Source organism: Chiloscyllium punctatum, chromosome 4 (assembly GCF_047496795.1).
Source record: "Chiloscyllium punctatum isolate Juve2018m chromosome 4, sChiPun1.3, whole genome shotgun sequence".
NCBI classification, from domain to species: domain Eukaryota; kingdom Metazoa; phylum Chordata; class Chondrichthyes; order Orectolobiformes; family Hemiscylliidae; genus Chiloscyllium; species Chiloscyllium punctatum.
Window position 1 is genome coordinate 46,873,857 of NC_092742.1, and position 17,014 is coordinate 46,890,870.

At 39.1% G+C, this 17,014-nt stretch overlaps 1 protein-coding gene across 1 annotated transcript in view; it reads left to right on the top strand.

Annotated features, from left to right (window-relative positions):
* coa8 (cytochrome c oxidase assembly factor 8) overlaps positions 1-17,014 on the top strand; it is a 29,263-nt gene that overhangs the window by 958 nt on the left and 11,291 nt on the right. Inside the window, exon 2 of the mRNA XM_072568589.1 lies at positions 8,667-8,864. Within this exon, the coding sequence (XP_072424690.1) occupies positions 8,667-8,864 (198 nt within the window). The remainder of the gene's footprint in view (positions 1-8,666; positions 8,865-17,014) is intronic.

Below are 17,014 nucleotides of genomic sequence, written 5' to 3' on the forward strand. Positions count from 1 at the left end.
TCTTTCTTTTTCTGGATCAGACCTTTAAAATTGTAAATTGTTCTATCCCAGGTTTGTCCTTTTAAGGCTGAAAACATCCCATTTTGATCTTGAATTGCAAAATATCTGTGGTAGTGGTGGAATAATTTGGGAAGGTTCCTCTAACTACAACAATGTACTGAGTGAGGCTACCCTTGTTTTTACCAATGATTATATCATCCTGTTTATAATATTTGCAATGAACCCATTGTTCTGCTTTCCCTTGGATATATATCTACAATATAACATTTCTCTCATTCAGTAGGCCTCTTGCTTTTGAGTCAGATGATATTAAACTGACTTGCTTTTGAGTCAGATGATATATAGAACATATACTATATGTTCTCTCACATGGACAAAAATTCTGTTTATGCTTTTTACAATTATAAAGGAGCTATCCCTAGTGTCCTGGCTGATATTTTATCACCTAGTCAAGAGAACCATAGACATGATACAGCGCAGAATGCAGCCATTTGGCCCATCTTGTCCATGCTTACTCATAGATACCCCATATGACCTTTCTAATCCCTTCTTCCCCCACACCGCCCATAGCCCTACAGCTTACAGCACTTAATATGAAAGTTCAGATATTTTTTAAAGGAGTTTAGGGTTGCTGCCTCCACCACCAACTCTCTCAGCAAATTCCAGACACCCACCATCCTCTGCATTATATAAAAAGCACTAAAAAAGATTGATCATTTTCATGTTGCCTGTTGTGAGAGCTTCCTGTGGCTACAGATATCCTGAAATACACCAATAATTGATTACATAATCACCCAGATTTCTATCACCAATTACCTACAAAGCCTGCGCTGTTAGGTATAAATATCAAAAGTACACTGCAATTGTAATTTTTTGCAGGAAAAACATTAATGTTTCTTTCTGACACAACTGATGGCCTTTTCTTCCAGAGACAATATGACCTGTGTATTTCATACTATCTGTAAAGCTCTTCATCTTGATTAATGCAAGTCTTTCTGAGAAGGTTACTGAGAGGAAGCTTGGATAATTTATTGGCCTTTCAAATGTTCACTTGATCTGCTAGATTATTTATTCCAAAAAACAATGTTGAATATTTCTCTTCAGATCATTTGAACTATGTTGGTCAGAAGGAAAGAAATGGAAATATGTTAGGATCTAATTAAACTTATTAATTTAGCTCTTTTTAATTACAAGAACTTTGAAAGACTTGTACAATGATACACCACATTAACTCATTCACAAAATATATTTTCTCAAGTATAAATTTGCTCAGTGTGCCATCTGCCTGTTGTGTCAAGATACCCAATGCATGCATCCAATGTTGTGATTTGAACAAAACGCATATTTGCATTTTGAGTAGTTAATACTGCTTCTGGCCTCTTCCTTTTTAATCAATCATTTGAATAAATTAGTAATACGTGATTTCATTAATTAACTTCTGTATTTAACAAACTATTTTTCATTGCTGGAAGAGCAGCGTTATTGAACAACACAATTTAGATTTATTCAAAATAATTCATAGATTAAATAGGTTAGCACTTTACACAGATCACCAGTCAAAATATTGCTTTTTCATGATTGGAGGGACAATCTTGTTCAATTCATTGAAGCTTTAATTAAATTGTTTCTCACACAAACTTCTTATTGTGTAGTCTCAGTATTGTTACTCAGCAAAGCTATATGCACCAATCAAGAAACAGCTGAAGTTACTGAATACTGCAAATGGTATGGGCCCTGACAACATTCCAACAATAGTACTGAAGACTTGTGTCCCAGAATTAGCTGCAGTCCTAGTCAAAGCTGTTTCGGTACAGTTACAACATTGGCATCTACCTGGGAATGTGGAAAATTGCCCAGGTATCCCCTGACTCCTACAAGGATCGTTCCAATCCAGATAATTACCATCCCATCAGGCCATTTTTGACCATCAACAAGCTGATAAAAATGTGGTAGTAAAGCAGCCCTTTACTAACTAGTAAAGCAGCCCAATAATATCTGCTGTTGGACGCTTGGGGCCACTCGTCTTGGTCCAAACATGGAGTTGAGAGAGTGACTACCCTTGACATTTATAAGTCAAAAGAGCTGTATTTGACTGAATATGACATCAAGAAGCCCTAGCAAAACTGGAGCCAGTGGGAATCAGGAGAACATATTCCATTAGTTGAGTCATACCTAGAGTAAAGGAAGATGTTTGAGATTGTTGCAGGTCATTCATCTCAGTCCCAGGATGACCCTGCAGGAGTTCCTCAGGGTTGCGTCCTAGGGCACAGCCATCTTCAGGTATTTCATCAATGACCTTTTCTCCATCATATGGTCAGAAGTTAGGATGTTCACTGATGATTGCATGCTTTTTAGCATAATACACCACTTCTCAGAGAGTGAAACAATCTGTCTATACATGCAGTAAGACCTGAGCATCATCCAGTCTTGGACTAATAATTAGTATGTCCCAACTGTCTAATACAGATACCAGACAATTGACATCTCTAACAAGAGCGACTTGAATTATCACCCCTTCCATTCGATGGCATTACCATTGATGGGTTCACTGCTATCAATATTGTGTGGGTTACCATTGACCAGAAACTGAACTAGATCAGCAATATAAACACTGCTGCAACAGGGGGTCAGAAGTTTGGACATCTGCAGCAATAACTCCCCTCCTGTGTCCACAAAGCATGTTGATCATCTATAATACCTAAGCCAGGAGTGGGATGGAATACTCTTCATTTGCCTGAATTGTTTCAACTTCAATATCATTCTAGGAAATCAAGGAATCAGGACAAAGCAGCTGCTAAATTGGTACCTTTTCCAGCATCTTCTACCCCTCCACTTCTGATGCACAGAGGCATCAGTATGTTCCATTATAAGATGCACTGAAGAAACTCACGAAGGTTCCTTAAACTGGACCTCCCAAACCCGTAACCTCTTCCACCTAGAAAGATGAGGGCATGACCTGCAAAACTTCACCTTTAAGCCCCATACAATCCTGACTCAGAACTATATTGCCTATTCTTCATTGCCTTCCAAACAGTGCTGTAGTATATCGACCTCCCACAGATTGCAGTGGGTTAAGAAGGCAGATCACCACCACCTTCTCAAGAGCAATTAGAGACCAGCTATAATTGGTGACCCATCCAGCAATGTCAACATGTGTGAATGAAAAAAAATCTACTGTTTGTACCATTTATAAGTCAAAAGAGCTATCAGCCACTTTCTTAAACTCTGCTATCCCTCTTCTCTTGAAATATGTGACTGAAACCTTTGTCTGTGCATGAGTGAGCTCAAGTTCTGAAGGCAGAATCTTCACTTTATGTTCAGGACATGCATGAGACCAATTCATACTTGATCTATATCTGATCATGTCTGGCTTGATCTGATGTAATTGCAAATTGGGTAAAATTTATGATTTTTATTATTTTAAATATTTTTATTCACCTTATTTTCTATCCAGCATACTACATTGGTTTGCTGTCACCACTTCAGACTCCAAATCTATATGCCAGTTCAAGTTAATAAACCTTAATTTTTCTCATTCAAATTTCAGTATTGTTGAATCTGGCAGCCTATATAAAAAAAACTTTTATTAAACTGGAACTTTGAAAGCATTATTGGACAGTTATTAATACTTGTAATTGCTAAAATTATGTTTAAGCTTTTCTTGTTATGACGGAGGGTCACTGGACTCAAAATGTTATCGCTGGCAGTATCTGTGCAGAAAAAGCAGACTTGCTGAGTTTCTGCAGTAATTTCTGTTGTGTTTAAGCCTTTTTTTCAGTTTTGTTTTTTTAAACAAAAAAAGTTAAGCAACTATCCATAACCATGGCTTGTCTAAACTTTATGATCCATGAATTCTTTTACTGTGGGCAAAATTAATCAGTTATTCTGTAAACTTATACTGCGGTATCACAAGAACTGATTTGCGTTGATTTTCAGCCTGAGCTTTTGCTGCAAAGTTCTTGTATTCAAGAATTCTGAGTAATCCAAGATTGAGGACGGGAAAAATTTCTGGCTGTAAGAGCTGCTCCTTTTTTTTGAGGTATTTTAGGTGTTGGAAGTGATTTCCTCGAATTCCAGTAGCAGCAATTACTGTTTTATATGCGGTTGCATTCTTCTGGAACTTTGGAAAAAAAAAGTCAAAACAACAGCAGTTTTAAAAGGGAGAAGAACAGACAAAGGAAGCACATGGTGAGGACAGTGCAGGAAACAGAGAGAGAGAGAGAGAGAGAGAGCGCCTGCACAGTTACCACTTTTGCTGTTTGAATTCGTGTATCACTGGACATCGGAGTGCAGCTGGGAAAATTAATAAACAGTGAAATTCACAACTAATCTTGGAGGAACTGAACAAACAGTGAAATTCACAACTAATCTTGGAGGAACTGTTGAGCGAAGTTCACAGCACAGAATCAGATAAGTTAATTGTCGTTTTAAGTCTGTCCAAGAGAGAGGCTGCAGTAGTGAGTATAGTGGATTCTTTCTTGATTATATGTTTTTGGGGATAAGTCTCTTGATTAAACTTAAAATATAAGCCATAGCTATTAATTTAACCTGGAGCAGTGTTTGTAGAGGAATAAGACGGTGTTATTTTCTGGGTCTGTAGATTGTGAAGGAGCAAAAATGGCCTTTGCAGTGATATGTACTTCTTGTCAGATGTGGGAGTTTAAAGAGAGTTTAAGGGTTACTGCGGATTATATCTGCCATAAATGCTGTTGAATGCGAATCTTATCAGATTGAGTGGATCGGTTGAAGAGACAGATAGAAGCGATGAGGAATTTGCAACAGTAACAGTATGTGATGGATGGCAGATATAGGCGGGGGGGGGGGGATGTCTCAGATACAATAACATGGGTTAACTCCAGGAAGGGTAAGAGAGGTAGGCAGCTAGTGCAGGAGTCTTTTGTGGATATACCCATTTCAAATAGGGTATGCTGTTTTGGAAAATGTAGGGGGTGATGGATTCTCAGGGGAACGTAGCACGAACAGCCAAGTTTCTGGTGTTGAGACTGGCTCTAATGCAATGAGGGGCATGTCGGCTTCCAAGAGATCAATTGTGTGAGGGGATTATGTAGTCAGAGATACAGACAGACGTTTCTGTGGCCAGCAGAGAAAAAGCAGAATAATGTGTCGTTTCCCTGGTGCCAGAATCAAGGATGTCTCAGAAAGGGTGCAGAATGTTCTCATGGGGGAAGAGGGGCCAGCAGGAGGTCATTGTCCACATTGGAACCAACAACATTGGAATGGAAAAGGTTGAGACTCTGAAGGGAGATTACAGAGAGTGAGGCAGAAATTTAAAAAGGAGGTCCTCAAGGATAGTAATATCTGGATTACTCCCAGTGCTATGAGCTAGTGAGGGTAGGAATAGGAGGATAGAGCAGATGAATGCATGGCTGAGGAGCTGGTGTATGGGAGAAGGATTCACGTTTTTGGATTATTGGAATCTCTTTTGGGGTAGAAGTGACCTGTACAAGAAGGACGGGTTGCACCTAAATTGGAAGTGGACTAGTATACTGGTAGGGAAATTTGCTAGAACTGCTTGGGAGGATTTAAACTAGTAAGGTGGGGTGGGTGGGGTACCCCGGGAGATAGTGAGGAAAGAGGTCGATCTGAGATGGGTACAGCTGAGAACAGAAGTGAGTCAAACAGTCAGGGCAGGCAGGGACAAGGTAGGACTAATAAATTGAACTGCATTTATTTCAATGCAAGGGGCCTAATAGGGAAGGCAGATTACCTCAGGGCATGGTTAGGATATGGGACTGGGATATCATAGCAATTACGGAAACATGGCTCCAGGATACAAATGCTATAGGAAGGATAGAAAGGGAGGCAAGAGAGGAGGGGGAGTGACATTTTTGATAAGGGATAGCATTATAGCTGTGCTGAGGGAGGATATTTCTGGAAATACATCCAAGGAAGTTATTTGGGTAGAACTGAGAAATAAGAAAGGGATGATCACCTTCTTGGGATTGTATTATAGACCCCCCCCCAATAGTCAGAGGGAAATTGAGAAACAAACTTGTAAGGAGATCTCAGCTATCTGTAAGAATAATAGGGTAATTAGGGGATTTTAACTTTCCAAACATCGACTGGGACTGCCATAGTGTTAAAGGTTTAGATGGAGAGGAATTTCTTAAGTGTGTACAAGACAATTTTCTGATTCAGTATGTGTATGTACCTACTAGAGAAGGTGCAAAACCTCAACTACTCTTGGGAAATAAGGCAGGGCAGGTGACTGAGGTGTCAGTGGGGGAGCACTTTGGGGCCAGCGACCATAATTGTACTTGTTTTAAAATAGTGATGGAAAAGGATAGACCAGATCTAAAAGTTGAACTTCTAAATTGGAGAAAGGCCAATTTTGACAGTATTAGGCAAGAACTTTTGAAAGCTGATTGGAGGCAGATGTTTGCAGGTAAAGGGACGGCTGGAAAATGGGAAGCCTTCTGAAATGAGATGACAAGAATCCAGAGAAAGTATATTCCTGTCAGGGTGAAAGGGAAGGCTGGTAGGTATAGGGAATGCTGGATGACTAAAGAAATTGAGGGTTTGGTTAAGAAAAAGAAGGAAGCTTATGTCAGGTATAGACAGGATAGATCGAGTGAATCCTTAGAGTATAAAGAAAGTAGGAGTATACTTAAGAGGGAAATCAGGAGGGCAAAATGGGGACATGAGATAGTTTTGGCAGATAGAATTAAGGAGAATCCAAAGGGTTTTTACAAATATATTAAGGACAAAAGGGTAACTAGGGAGAGAATAGGGCCCCTCAAAGATCAGCAAGGCGACCTTTGTGTGGAGCCACAGAAAATGGGGGAGATACTAAATGAATATTTTGCATCAGTATTTACTGTGGAAAAGGATATGGAAGATATAGACTGTAGGGAAATAGATGGTGACATCTTGCAAAATGTCCAGATTACAGAGAAGGAAGTGCTGGTTGCCTTGGAATGGTTAAAGGTGGATAAATCCCCAGGACCTGATCAGATGTACCCTAGAACTCTGTGGGAAGCTAGAGACGTGATTGCTGGGCCTCTTGCTGAGATATTTGTATCATCAATAGTCACAGGTAGGGTGCCGAAAGACTGGAGGTTAGCAAACGTGCTGCCACTGTTTAAGAAGGGCGATAAAGACAAGCCAGGGAACTATAAACCGGTGAGCCTGACCTCGGTGGTGGGCAAGTTGTTGGAGGGAATCCTGAAGGACAGGATGTACATGTATTTGGAAAGGCATGGACTGATTCGGGATAGTCAACATGGCTTTGTGTGTGGGAAATCATGTCTCACAAACTTGATTGAGTTTGGATCCAGAACTGGCTCAAAGGTAGAAGACAGAGGGTGTTGGTGGAGGGTGGTTTTTCAGATTGGAGGCCTGTGACCAGTGGAGTGCCACGAGGATCAGTGCTGGGCCCTCTACTTTTTGTCATTTACATAAATGATTTTGATGCGAGAGGTACAGTTAGTAAGTTTGCAGATGACACCAAAATTGGAGGTGTAGTGGACAGCGAAGAGGGTTACCTCAGATTACAACAGGATCTGGACCAGATGGGCCAGTGGGCTGAGAAGTGGCAGATGGGTTTAATTCAGATAAGTGTAAGGTGCTGCATTTTGGGAAAGCAAATCTTAGCAGGACTTATACACTTAATGGTAAAGTCCTAGGGAGTGTTGCTGAACAAAGTGACCTTGGAGTACAGGTTCATAGTTCCTTGAAAGTGGAGTCGCAGGTAGATAGGATAGTGAAGGCGGCGTTTGATATGCTTTCCTTTGTTGGTCAGAGTATTGAGTACAGGAGTTGGGAGGTCATGTTGTGGCTGTACAGGACATTGGTTAGGCCACTTTTGGACTATTGCGTGCATTTCTGGTCTCCTTCCTATTGGAAAGATGTTGTGAAGCATGAAAGGGTTCAGAAAAGATTTACAAGGATGTTGCCAGGGTTGGAGGATCTGAACTACAGGGAGAGGCTGAACAGGCTGGGGCTGTTTTCCCTTGAGCGTCGGAGGCTGAGAGGTTTACAAAATTATGAGGGGCATGGATAGGGTAAATAGACAGTCTTTTCCCTGGGGTGGGTGAGTCCAGAACTAGAGGGCATAGGTTTAGGGTGAGAGGGGAAAGATATAAAAGAGACCTAAGGGGCAACTTTTTCATGGAGAGGGTGGCGTGTGCATGGAATGAGCTGCCAGAGGAAGTGGTGGAGGCTGGTACAATTGCAACATTTAAGAGGCATTTGGATGGGTATATGAATAGGAAGGGTTTAGAGGGATCTGGGCCAGGTGCTGGCAGGTGGGACTACATTGGGTTGGGATATCTGGTCGGCATGAACGGGTTGGACCGAAGGGTCTGATTCCATGCTGTACATCTCTATGACTCTAAATCGCGGATTTAAGTGAGAATGTTCTAGAGTTCATGCTGCCGTTAAATACTTAACCTAAAGTGATCATGCACATATTCTACATGGAAGGATGTATTTTTAGTTTCTTCATATCCGCTTGAACTCATATGTTCAAGTGTTTAATATAAAACCTCAAAGATCTGTTCATTTCCAGACAAACATTCATGAAATGTGTATTGTGGCTACAGTTGTTCTACAAATGTGGGCACATAGTTTGAACTGCTTTTACTCTGAAACTTTAAGAGAAATGCCAATTATTTATTATTTAAAATGAAATATTTTTTTTTCAGATTTCAAGTTTCCAAAGTCCTGCAGACTCGCACCATGACTGGGTTGGCCCTCCAGATAGGCTTTCAAACCTAAGACCTATGAAATTTTATACACCAAAGCTTGAATCCAAACTGGAGCAGGAACTGAGGAAGTTAAGGATGGCTACACAAGTCTGGAATCAGAACTTTTGGTTGAATCAGAATGTAACTTTCAACAAGGTTAGTGGTATGAGTGATTTGAGGTACTCCATGCTCTTAATGTTAGGAGTTTCTTAATGTTAGCTGTTTGTTTCAGCCACATTATGCAAACAGCCTTTTTAATATTGTTTACAAAGGATTTAGCTGACATAAAACATCACATTTGGCATAACCAGCTCATTATGTATTTATGCTTTGCTTGAGCCTTCTTCCATTTTTCCTCATTCCCATCCGACAAATGCTTGTCCAGCTTCCCTTTAAACATATCTATATTGTTGACTTCAACCATTGTATTATACTCATGATAGCTAGTCGGTGAAAGAAGAAATGAAAGCTAGTTTTTAGTTCTTTACAATTTACTTTACAACTTACTTTTACTTTACAATTTACTAAATTGATTTATTCACATAGTGAAACATCACAGTGTAACTTCTGACTCCACTCTACACCTACGTTAGTATATGTCTCTTCATTCACTCGAGCAAGTTGGAAAAAAAAACAAGCTAATTAACAAATTGACATCCAGTTCTGTAAAAAGATACCATGAAAATATCAGCACTTGAAAGGAAACTTTTAAAGTAATGATCCTGTGACTGATAGTGCACCCAATCTCTCAGGTTTGTGATCTTTATGGATTTTCTTTTCAGGCTGGTCCATGTGGAAATCTGTAGAATCTTGGAAAATTAACACCAATGCATTTATTATGTCAGCAGCTACTTGTTACTTTTTAGTTCTAGTAATTTTGTAAGTACGCTTTCCCTACTTTAATATTTTAAGTTCCTCCTTCACATTTTTGTCCTGATTTACAATTATTTCTGGGATGCTATTTGTACCTTCTACATCAAGACAGATGGAAAATATCTTTTTAATTTATTTACCATTTACTTATTTGTCATTATGAACTCCGCAGACTTTTCTTCGAGGATAAAAGCTCACTCTATTTATTCTTTTCCTTTTCAAATAATTGTAAAGTGTGAGGTGAAAGAGGAATCAATAACCAGGGTAATCAATTTAAGTTAAAAGGGCAGAAGGTTCACCGGGTGCAACAAAAACTGTTTTTTAGAGGGGAAACCCTCATAATATTTAAGAAGTATTTAGATGTGCATTTGCAATGCCAAACATATAAGGCTTTATGGGCTGAGTCTTAAAAAATTGAGATAAGATGAATAGATGGTTGTTCTGACCAGCACAGACCTGAAGGGGCAAATGACCTATTTCTGTGTTGTAGAACTCTTAACTCTGAGTTCCTCAGGATAGTGTCCTAGACCCAAACACCTTCAGCTGCTTCTGATCAATGGTTAGCTTCCAGGATGTTGATAGTGAACAATTCAGTGATGGTAATGTCATTGAATGTCTCAGAATGATGGTTAGATTCTCTTGTTAGAGATGTTAATTGCCTTGCATTTGTTTGATGTGAATATTACTTACCACCTTTCAGCACAAACATGGATGTTGTCCAGGACTTGCTGTGTTCAGGCATGAACTGCTTCAGCATCTGAGGAGTTGTGAATGATGCTGGACATCATGCAATCATCAGTGAACATTGCTATCTCTGATGAAGTAGCCACCATTAGATTAGTGCTTGCACTGCCTTTCGTAGGCACTGATGTAGTGGTATTGTCATTGGACTCAATACAGAGACCCAGGGAATGTTCTAGGGACCTAGGTTCAGTTTTAAATTTAATAAAAATCTTAAATTAAAAGTCAAATGACCACGAATCCAATATCGATTCGTATAAATCCCAATCTTATTCATTAATGTCCTTTAGGGAAGGAAAACTGTGGCTCCTATTAGTCTGGCCTACATGTAACTCCATTGCCAAAGCAATGTGTTTGACTCTTAACTAATCTCTAAAAAGGCCTACCAAGCCAGACAGTTCTATCAACTGCTAAAAAGTCTCAAAAGGAAATCAAACCAATGGCATCAATCTAAGTGCTGGAAGCAACAACATCAAACTCAGCCCCATCAACCCTGTAAAGTCTTCCTTACTGACTTTTAGGAGTAAGTGGTAAAATTTGGAGAACTGCCTTGCAGACTAGTTGAACTACTGACTGGTATGGCCATACTCAAGAGTTTTAACCTTCCACAATGACCCAAACAACAATATCATCATCCATGGATATGTCCTGTTCCACTGGATTGACAAAAAAACAGCAGTTGCAGTGGCACTGTGTTATACAGCAGGGAGTGATTTGCCCAGGGACTCTTCAACATGGACTGTGAATCCTATGAAGTCTCATGACATTGGAACAGAAATGGGCAAGGTAATTGCCTGCTGTTTACCTGTACAGCCCGCCTTAACTGATGAATCAGTACTCCTCCACATTGACCACCACCTTGAGCAAGTATGGAGGGTGACAGTGATATAGAATGTACTCTGGGTGGAAAATTTGTACATCATGAAGAGTAGCTCGGCAGCATCATCGCTGATTAATCTAGTCGAATCCTAAAGGACACAGCTGCAAGATTAGATCACGCATTCACCTGACAATGTAAAGAGTTGCCCAGGTATTTCCTGCACACAAAGTAGGACAACTCCAACTCTATTAATTATCACCTTATCAGTCTACTCTCAATTGCAGAAAAATGTTGTCATCAACAGTACACTTCTACAGCAATAACCTGCTCATAACACTCAATTTGGGTTCCACCAGAGCCACTCCCCTCCTGACCACATTAAAGCCTCAATTCAAATAGGTCAAAAGAATTGATTTCCAGAGATGAGGTGAGAATGACTGCCCTTCACATCAAGGCCACATTTGACTGAGTGTGGCATCAAAGAGCCCTTGCAAAACATGAGTCAATGGGAATGAAGGTAAAACTCTCAGCTGGTTGGAGTCAAACTTAGCACAATGATGATTGTATGATGTCACAATAGCTATGCAGGAGTTCCTCAGCGTTTAAACCCAACTATCTTCAGTTACTTCATCTGTTAACGTTCCCTCCATCATAAGGCCAGAGGTGGGGATGTTTGCTGCTGATTGTGCAATGTTTAGCACTGTTCATGACTTTTCACATACTAGAGAGATCTATATCCAAATGCAACAGTATCAACATTTGAGCTTGCAAGTAACTTTCATGCCACACACTGTCAGGCAATGACCATCTCAAAAAGAGAAAATCCAACCATCACCCCTTGATATTCAATTACCATTGCTGAATCCCAATGTCTAAATCTTGGGGGTTCCCATTGACTTGAAATTGAATTGGACTAGCCATATAAGTACTTCAGATACAGGACCAGATAAGATACTAGAAATCCTGCAGTAAGTTGCTCTCATAATAACTCCCTAAAGCACATCCACCTTCTACAAGGCACAGGTCAGGAATATTCAATTTACCTGGTTGAGTACAGCTCCAACAACACGCAAGAAGCTTAACAATATTCAGGAAAAAAGAATCTGGCTTGATTGGCAATACATCTACAAACATGCACTTCTGTTATTACCAAAACTCAGCAGCCATACATATAAGATGTACTAGGAGAATTCGCCAAGGCTATTTAAGGCAGGATCTTTCAAGTGCATGACCACTGCTATCTAGAAGGATATGGGCAGTAGATACACGAGGACACCATCACCTGTAAGTTGCTCTTCAAGCCACTTATTATTCTAACTTGGAAATGTGTCACTGTTCCTTCACTTGCAATGGGTTAAAAGCCTGGGACTCCATCCCTAACGGCATTGTGAGTCCACCTACAACAAATGAACTGCAGCTGATCAAGAAGGTGGTAGTAGTGATGATCTACTAGGGATGAGCCAGTGACTCCCATATTCCATTAATGAGCAGTAAAAACAAAATGACAAAATAGTGTTTACTGCTGGTTTCAGGCCAGAGAAGATGATATTGGAATTTTAAATGTCAACTGAAGTTGGGTAGTTTGTTATCTATAATGTTAAACAACTTCAGTTAAGTTCAGGCCTGTGTTATTGTTGCACTCCAGAAAATTGACATTCTTTTCTAATTTTCCCTCATGTATTTTTTTAAATCTTGTAGATCTTCCACTGTAAACTGCAAAATGCTAGGGACAGCTTAAGCTATGTTCACTGCAGAACTACCTAATAATAATACTATTAAAGATCTTGTGACTGCAAACACATTCCTTTTCGTACTTATTCCATATCATTATTACTTCATAATGTGAAACTAATGCTTAATCATATTGAATGTGTAATACAATAAATCTCCTTTGCCAATTCATTCTTTCAACTCTAGGTGGCACTGCCAACATTTTTTCATATTCAAGTCTGTTAACTTGAATTGCTTTCTCCACCAGAACAAGGTATTAAAGGTATTAAAATAAATACAGACTGATCTAAAAGAACAATTTACAAACTACTTGTGGTCAAATATTTTGTTTCCTCATATTTTCAAGATTTCTGCTATTTCAGTACCATACACAATTAACTAGCATGCTGCTATCACAGTTGCTGCAGAATACAGATTGGGAAATACATTTTAAATCTTAGAACCTGCATTGATAGTTTTTTTTATTCTGAGGAGAGTTTGTCTCATAGTTTTGCACTGTTGCTAAGTAGTTATTGTTCAACTATTTAAACTGCTTGTCACTTGCAGTCCATCAAGAAATGAAGATCGAACTTGAACCACTGAAGGCGAAAATTTTTTAGAGCTGATAAAAATTAAACAATATGTTTCCAAATATAGGTGCAGACACTACATAAAATAAAAAATGTTGGAATCTGTAACTTATTCTTTACTTTGGGGTGGGATTTTTTTCCTGCTGCATTCCTCACTTGTGCCTTGTAGATGGTGGGTGTGCTTTGGGTGTGTCAATACGAGAGTTATTCATTGCAGAATTACTAACCTCTGATCTGCTCTTGTACCCACAGTACCTTGTATCCTCCTATCATTCTCCGTATTCTCGTTCTGTATACAAGTAAATCATGAAATTCCACATACACGTGTATAAGTTTAGAGACAACTGTGAAACCCCAATCCCGTAGTTACTGATTGCAGAGTAGATTTTTTTTAGAACTGGACTTGGGATGCTACGACCTCCCTCTTCTCTCTACAGACAAAAAGGAATCCTCCAATGACCAAAATCTCCTCATTGCTAATCACAGCAACTAACTATAGTGCCAGAAAATTCAAGGACTAACTCTAGCACAACCAATTCCACTTCCCATGTGGCATCTAGTATTCCTCAGGACAAAATCCCAGCGAAGGCACAAGAACATACATCATTGGTGAGATTTGGTATGGCGGTTGAACTTTGGAGATTCTATAATTGTACTGTGCAAGTAACCCTGTTTGGACAGTTTTAGTTTTGGCCAATGAGCATTTCTTTTAGAGTTGGTCATTTGGATCATCTTTGCAACTGATCCCAGAGGAAGAGAGAGAATTAGCAAGTTTGCAGTGTCGGTACCAATAGTTCAATGCCACTACATGATGAGATTATACTTGCATCATATTGACAGAGTGGAGTCCATAAATTTACTTTATATATATTTTACTTTTTTTCTTGTTGTTTTCAACTTTCCCTTGCCTGATCCCAACAAATGTCCTTCTGCATAGCCATCTCCTTAGTTTAAATAGAGAAAAGCTTTGATTCTGCTAGATCAGTTCTGAGTACTGTATGCTTTTTTTTCTGGCAGACCTTTCAAATCAGTCTGCCAGTATGCATGAACACTGATGTCTTATGTGCTGGGAAAACTTGTATTTTTTTGTGTGATGTGCCTTTAATAAGAAAATAGATTTTGAAAAAGGGTTCGTTGGTTTCCTGATTCTACCATTGTTTGGATTCTAAGAAATGTCCATTATTATTTGAATGTGAGCAGCAAAGAAGCAAAGGATGTATAGAAAGTTAACTATAGTGCGCTGAGTTTCAGCCTTTTTTTTTCTGTGCAGCAGTTTACAACACTGAGAATATATGCAAACAGCAAACCAGTAAGCATTTTTGAGTGGAACAATTTTTTGTTTGGCAGTCTTCAAACAGTTCCTGAGCTGAAGCAGGTCTCTGAGAATGTTACAGTGTGCAGTTGGAAAGGACAAAACATTGAAGACAGGAAGACCAAGGGATTGTGGCTTGGACAATATTGATTGCTGCTGAAGTCGTGTCGGATCTCACTGTGATCTTCAATGAAGTTGGAGAAGGGACCGTCTAGCGATCCTGTCCTATCAGAATGGTTATGATCTGAGTGAGAAGATTTGTAAACATGTGCCTCGTGGCTTATAACTGTGTCTCGGATGGATTATGGTTACCAATGAGTACAATTTGAGGGCTAAAATTGATGGTTGGCTGATGTGATATCCAACAAACAAAGGCTGGCTTGTAAAGACTGAGAGATTGCATGTGATGCTATATTTGTGTAGCAAGTAAGTGCTTTTAATTATGTGAGGCATAAGTCTGTAGCAAGTATTCAAAGTCAAATTGATCCTTTTTTGAATTTTCCATCACTTGTTAACTAAAGTTTAAAATTGTTTTTATTTTATTGGTTTGCAACAATAAAGCTTTTAAAATGAAATCTTGCCCAGCAATTTTCTTTCTGATGAAATTCTTCTCTCATTACATTTATTGCTCTCAATAGGGATTATAATTTTAGGCTCTTCCTTGCATTTCTTTTGTTGATATTATCCAAGCTTTGTCAATTATGGTATAAAAATGTCCTTTCTACATGAATTACTTGATTTTTATATCTTACTATTTTGGACCATTTATCTTTGTGAAGCACCAGGCACTTTTCAAATGTTTTAAATATTAATATCCAATTATTTCATTTTTAAAACGTGGTACTGCATTTGAGCTCCAATACCTATTAAAGAGTGGTGGATTATTCGACTTTTTGTAATTCACTCTAATTGCATTCACTCTTTTGTGGGTTGTGTGTATTGCTTGAAAAAAAAAGTAGAATGTATTCCCCGTACCTATGCCTTTGAGAAGGTTGTGCTGAGCTGCCTTCTTGAGCCATTGCAGTTGTCTCGATGGGCATACACCTGCACTACTGTCTGGTTTTTAACTTAGCAAATATTCATAAAGGGAGTGCAGTGTTTTCCACAGAAGCTAACTCTGATTTGATGGAATGCTAAACCTGGAGTGTAAATGAAAAGCGAAGGTACAAACTTTCTCCCTAATGGTATTGTGCATTTCCTAAGATTGTGTGGATTGCAGTGGTTTGAGAAGGCAGTTCATCACTATCTTCTTAAGAGCAATTAGGAACAGGGAATACATGCTGATTGAGCAATAAATGCCACATCTCATAAATAAATTTTAAGAAATGATGTTGGACCTCAGCACAATTGCTGTAGCTACTTTGAGAGTGCTTCATTTGTATTATTGTGAGGTACTTTATAGGCCATTGTATAACAGAAACAGTAGCAAAATGAGTACAAAATTGGCTGAGTAGTAGGAAACAGATACTAAAGGTCAATGGATGTTTTGGAAGATTTGTAGTGGAGTTCCCCAGGGGCTGATATTGGGAGGCTTGCTTCTCCTAATAATATATTAATGATCTCGAATCTTGGTGTATAGGGCACAATTTCAAAGTTTGCAGATGAAACAAAACTTGAAACAGTTATAGGCTGTGAGGACGACTGTATGGAACTCCAAAAGGATATTGACAAGTTGGTGGAATGGGTGTATAGGTGACAAATGAGGTTCAATGCAGAGAAATGTGAGGTGATGCAGTTTGATTGGAAGAACATTGAAAGACAATATAAAGTAGAAGGTATATGTCTAAAGTGGGTGCAGGAACGGATGGTAAATGTGCACAGATCATTGAAGGTGGCATGACACGTGGATAAAGCAAGTAATAAATTATGCAGTGTCATCTGCTTTATTTACAGGCATAGAGTACAAGAGCAAGGAGATAATGTATAACTTGTACACAATACTTAACCAGCTACTTGTTAAATCTCAGTTGGAATATTGTGTACACTTGTAAGTGCCACATTTTAAGAAATAAATGAATACTTTGGAGGGGGTGCAGAAGCAATTGGCAAGAATGGTTCCAGGAATGAGAAAATTTGAAAAGAAGAAGGCTGAGAAGAGATTTGATAGAAGTTTTCAGAATCATGAGTGAGCTGGTATAGTAGATAGGGGGAAACTGTGCCTGCTCATAAAATGAACAAGAAAGAGGGTATAGATTTAAAGTAATGTGCAAAAGGAGCAAGTAGTTAGAGTGTAGAATGACTGCCTGGAAATGTGGTAGAA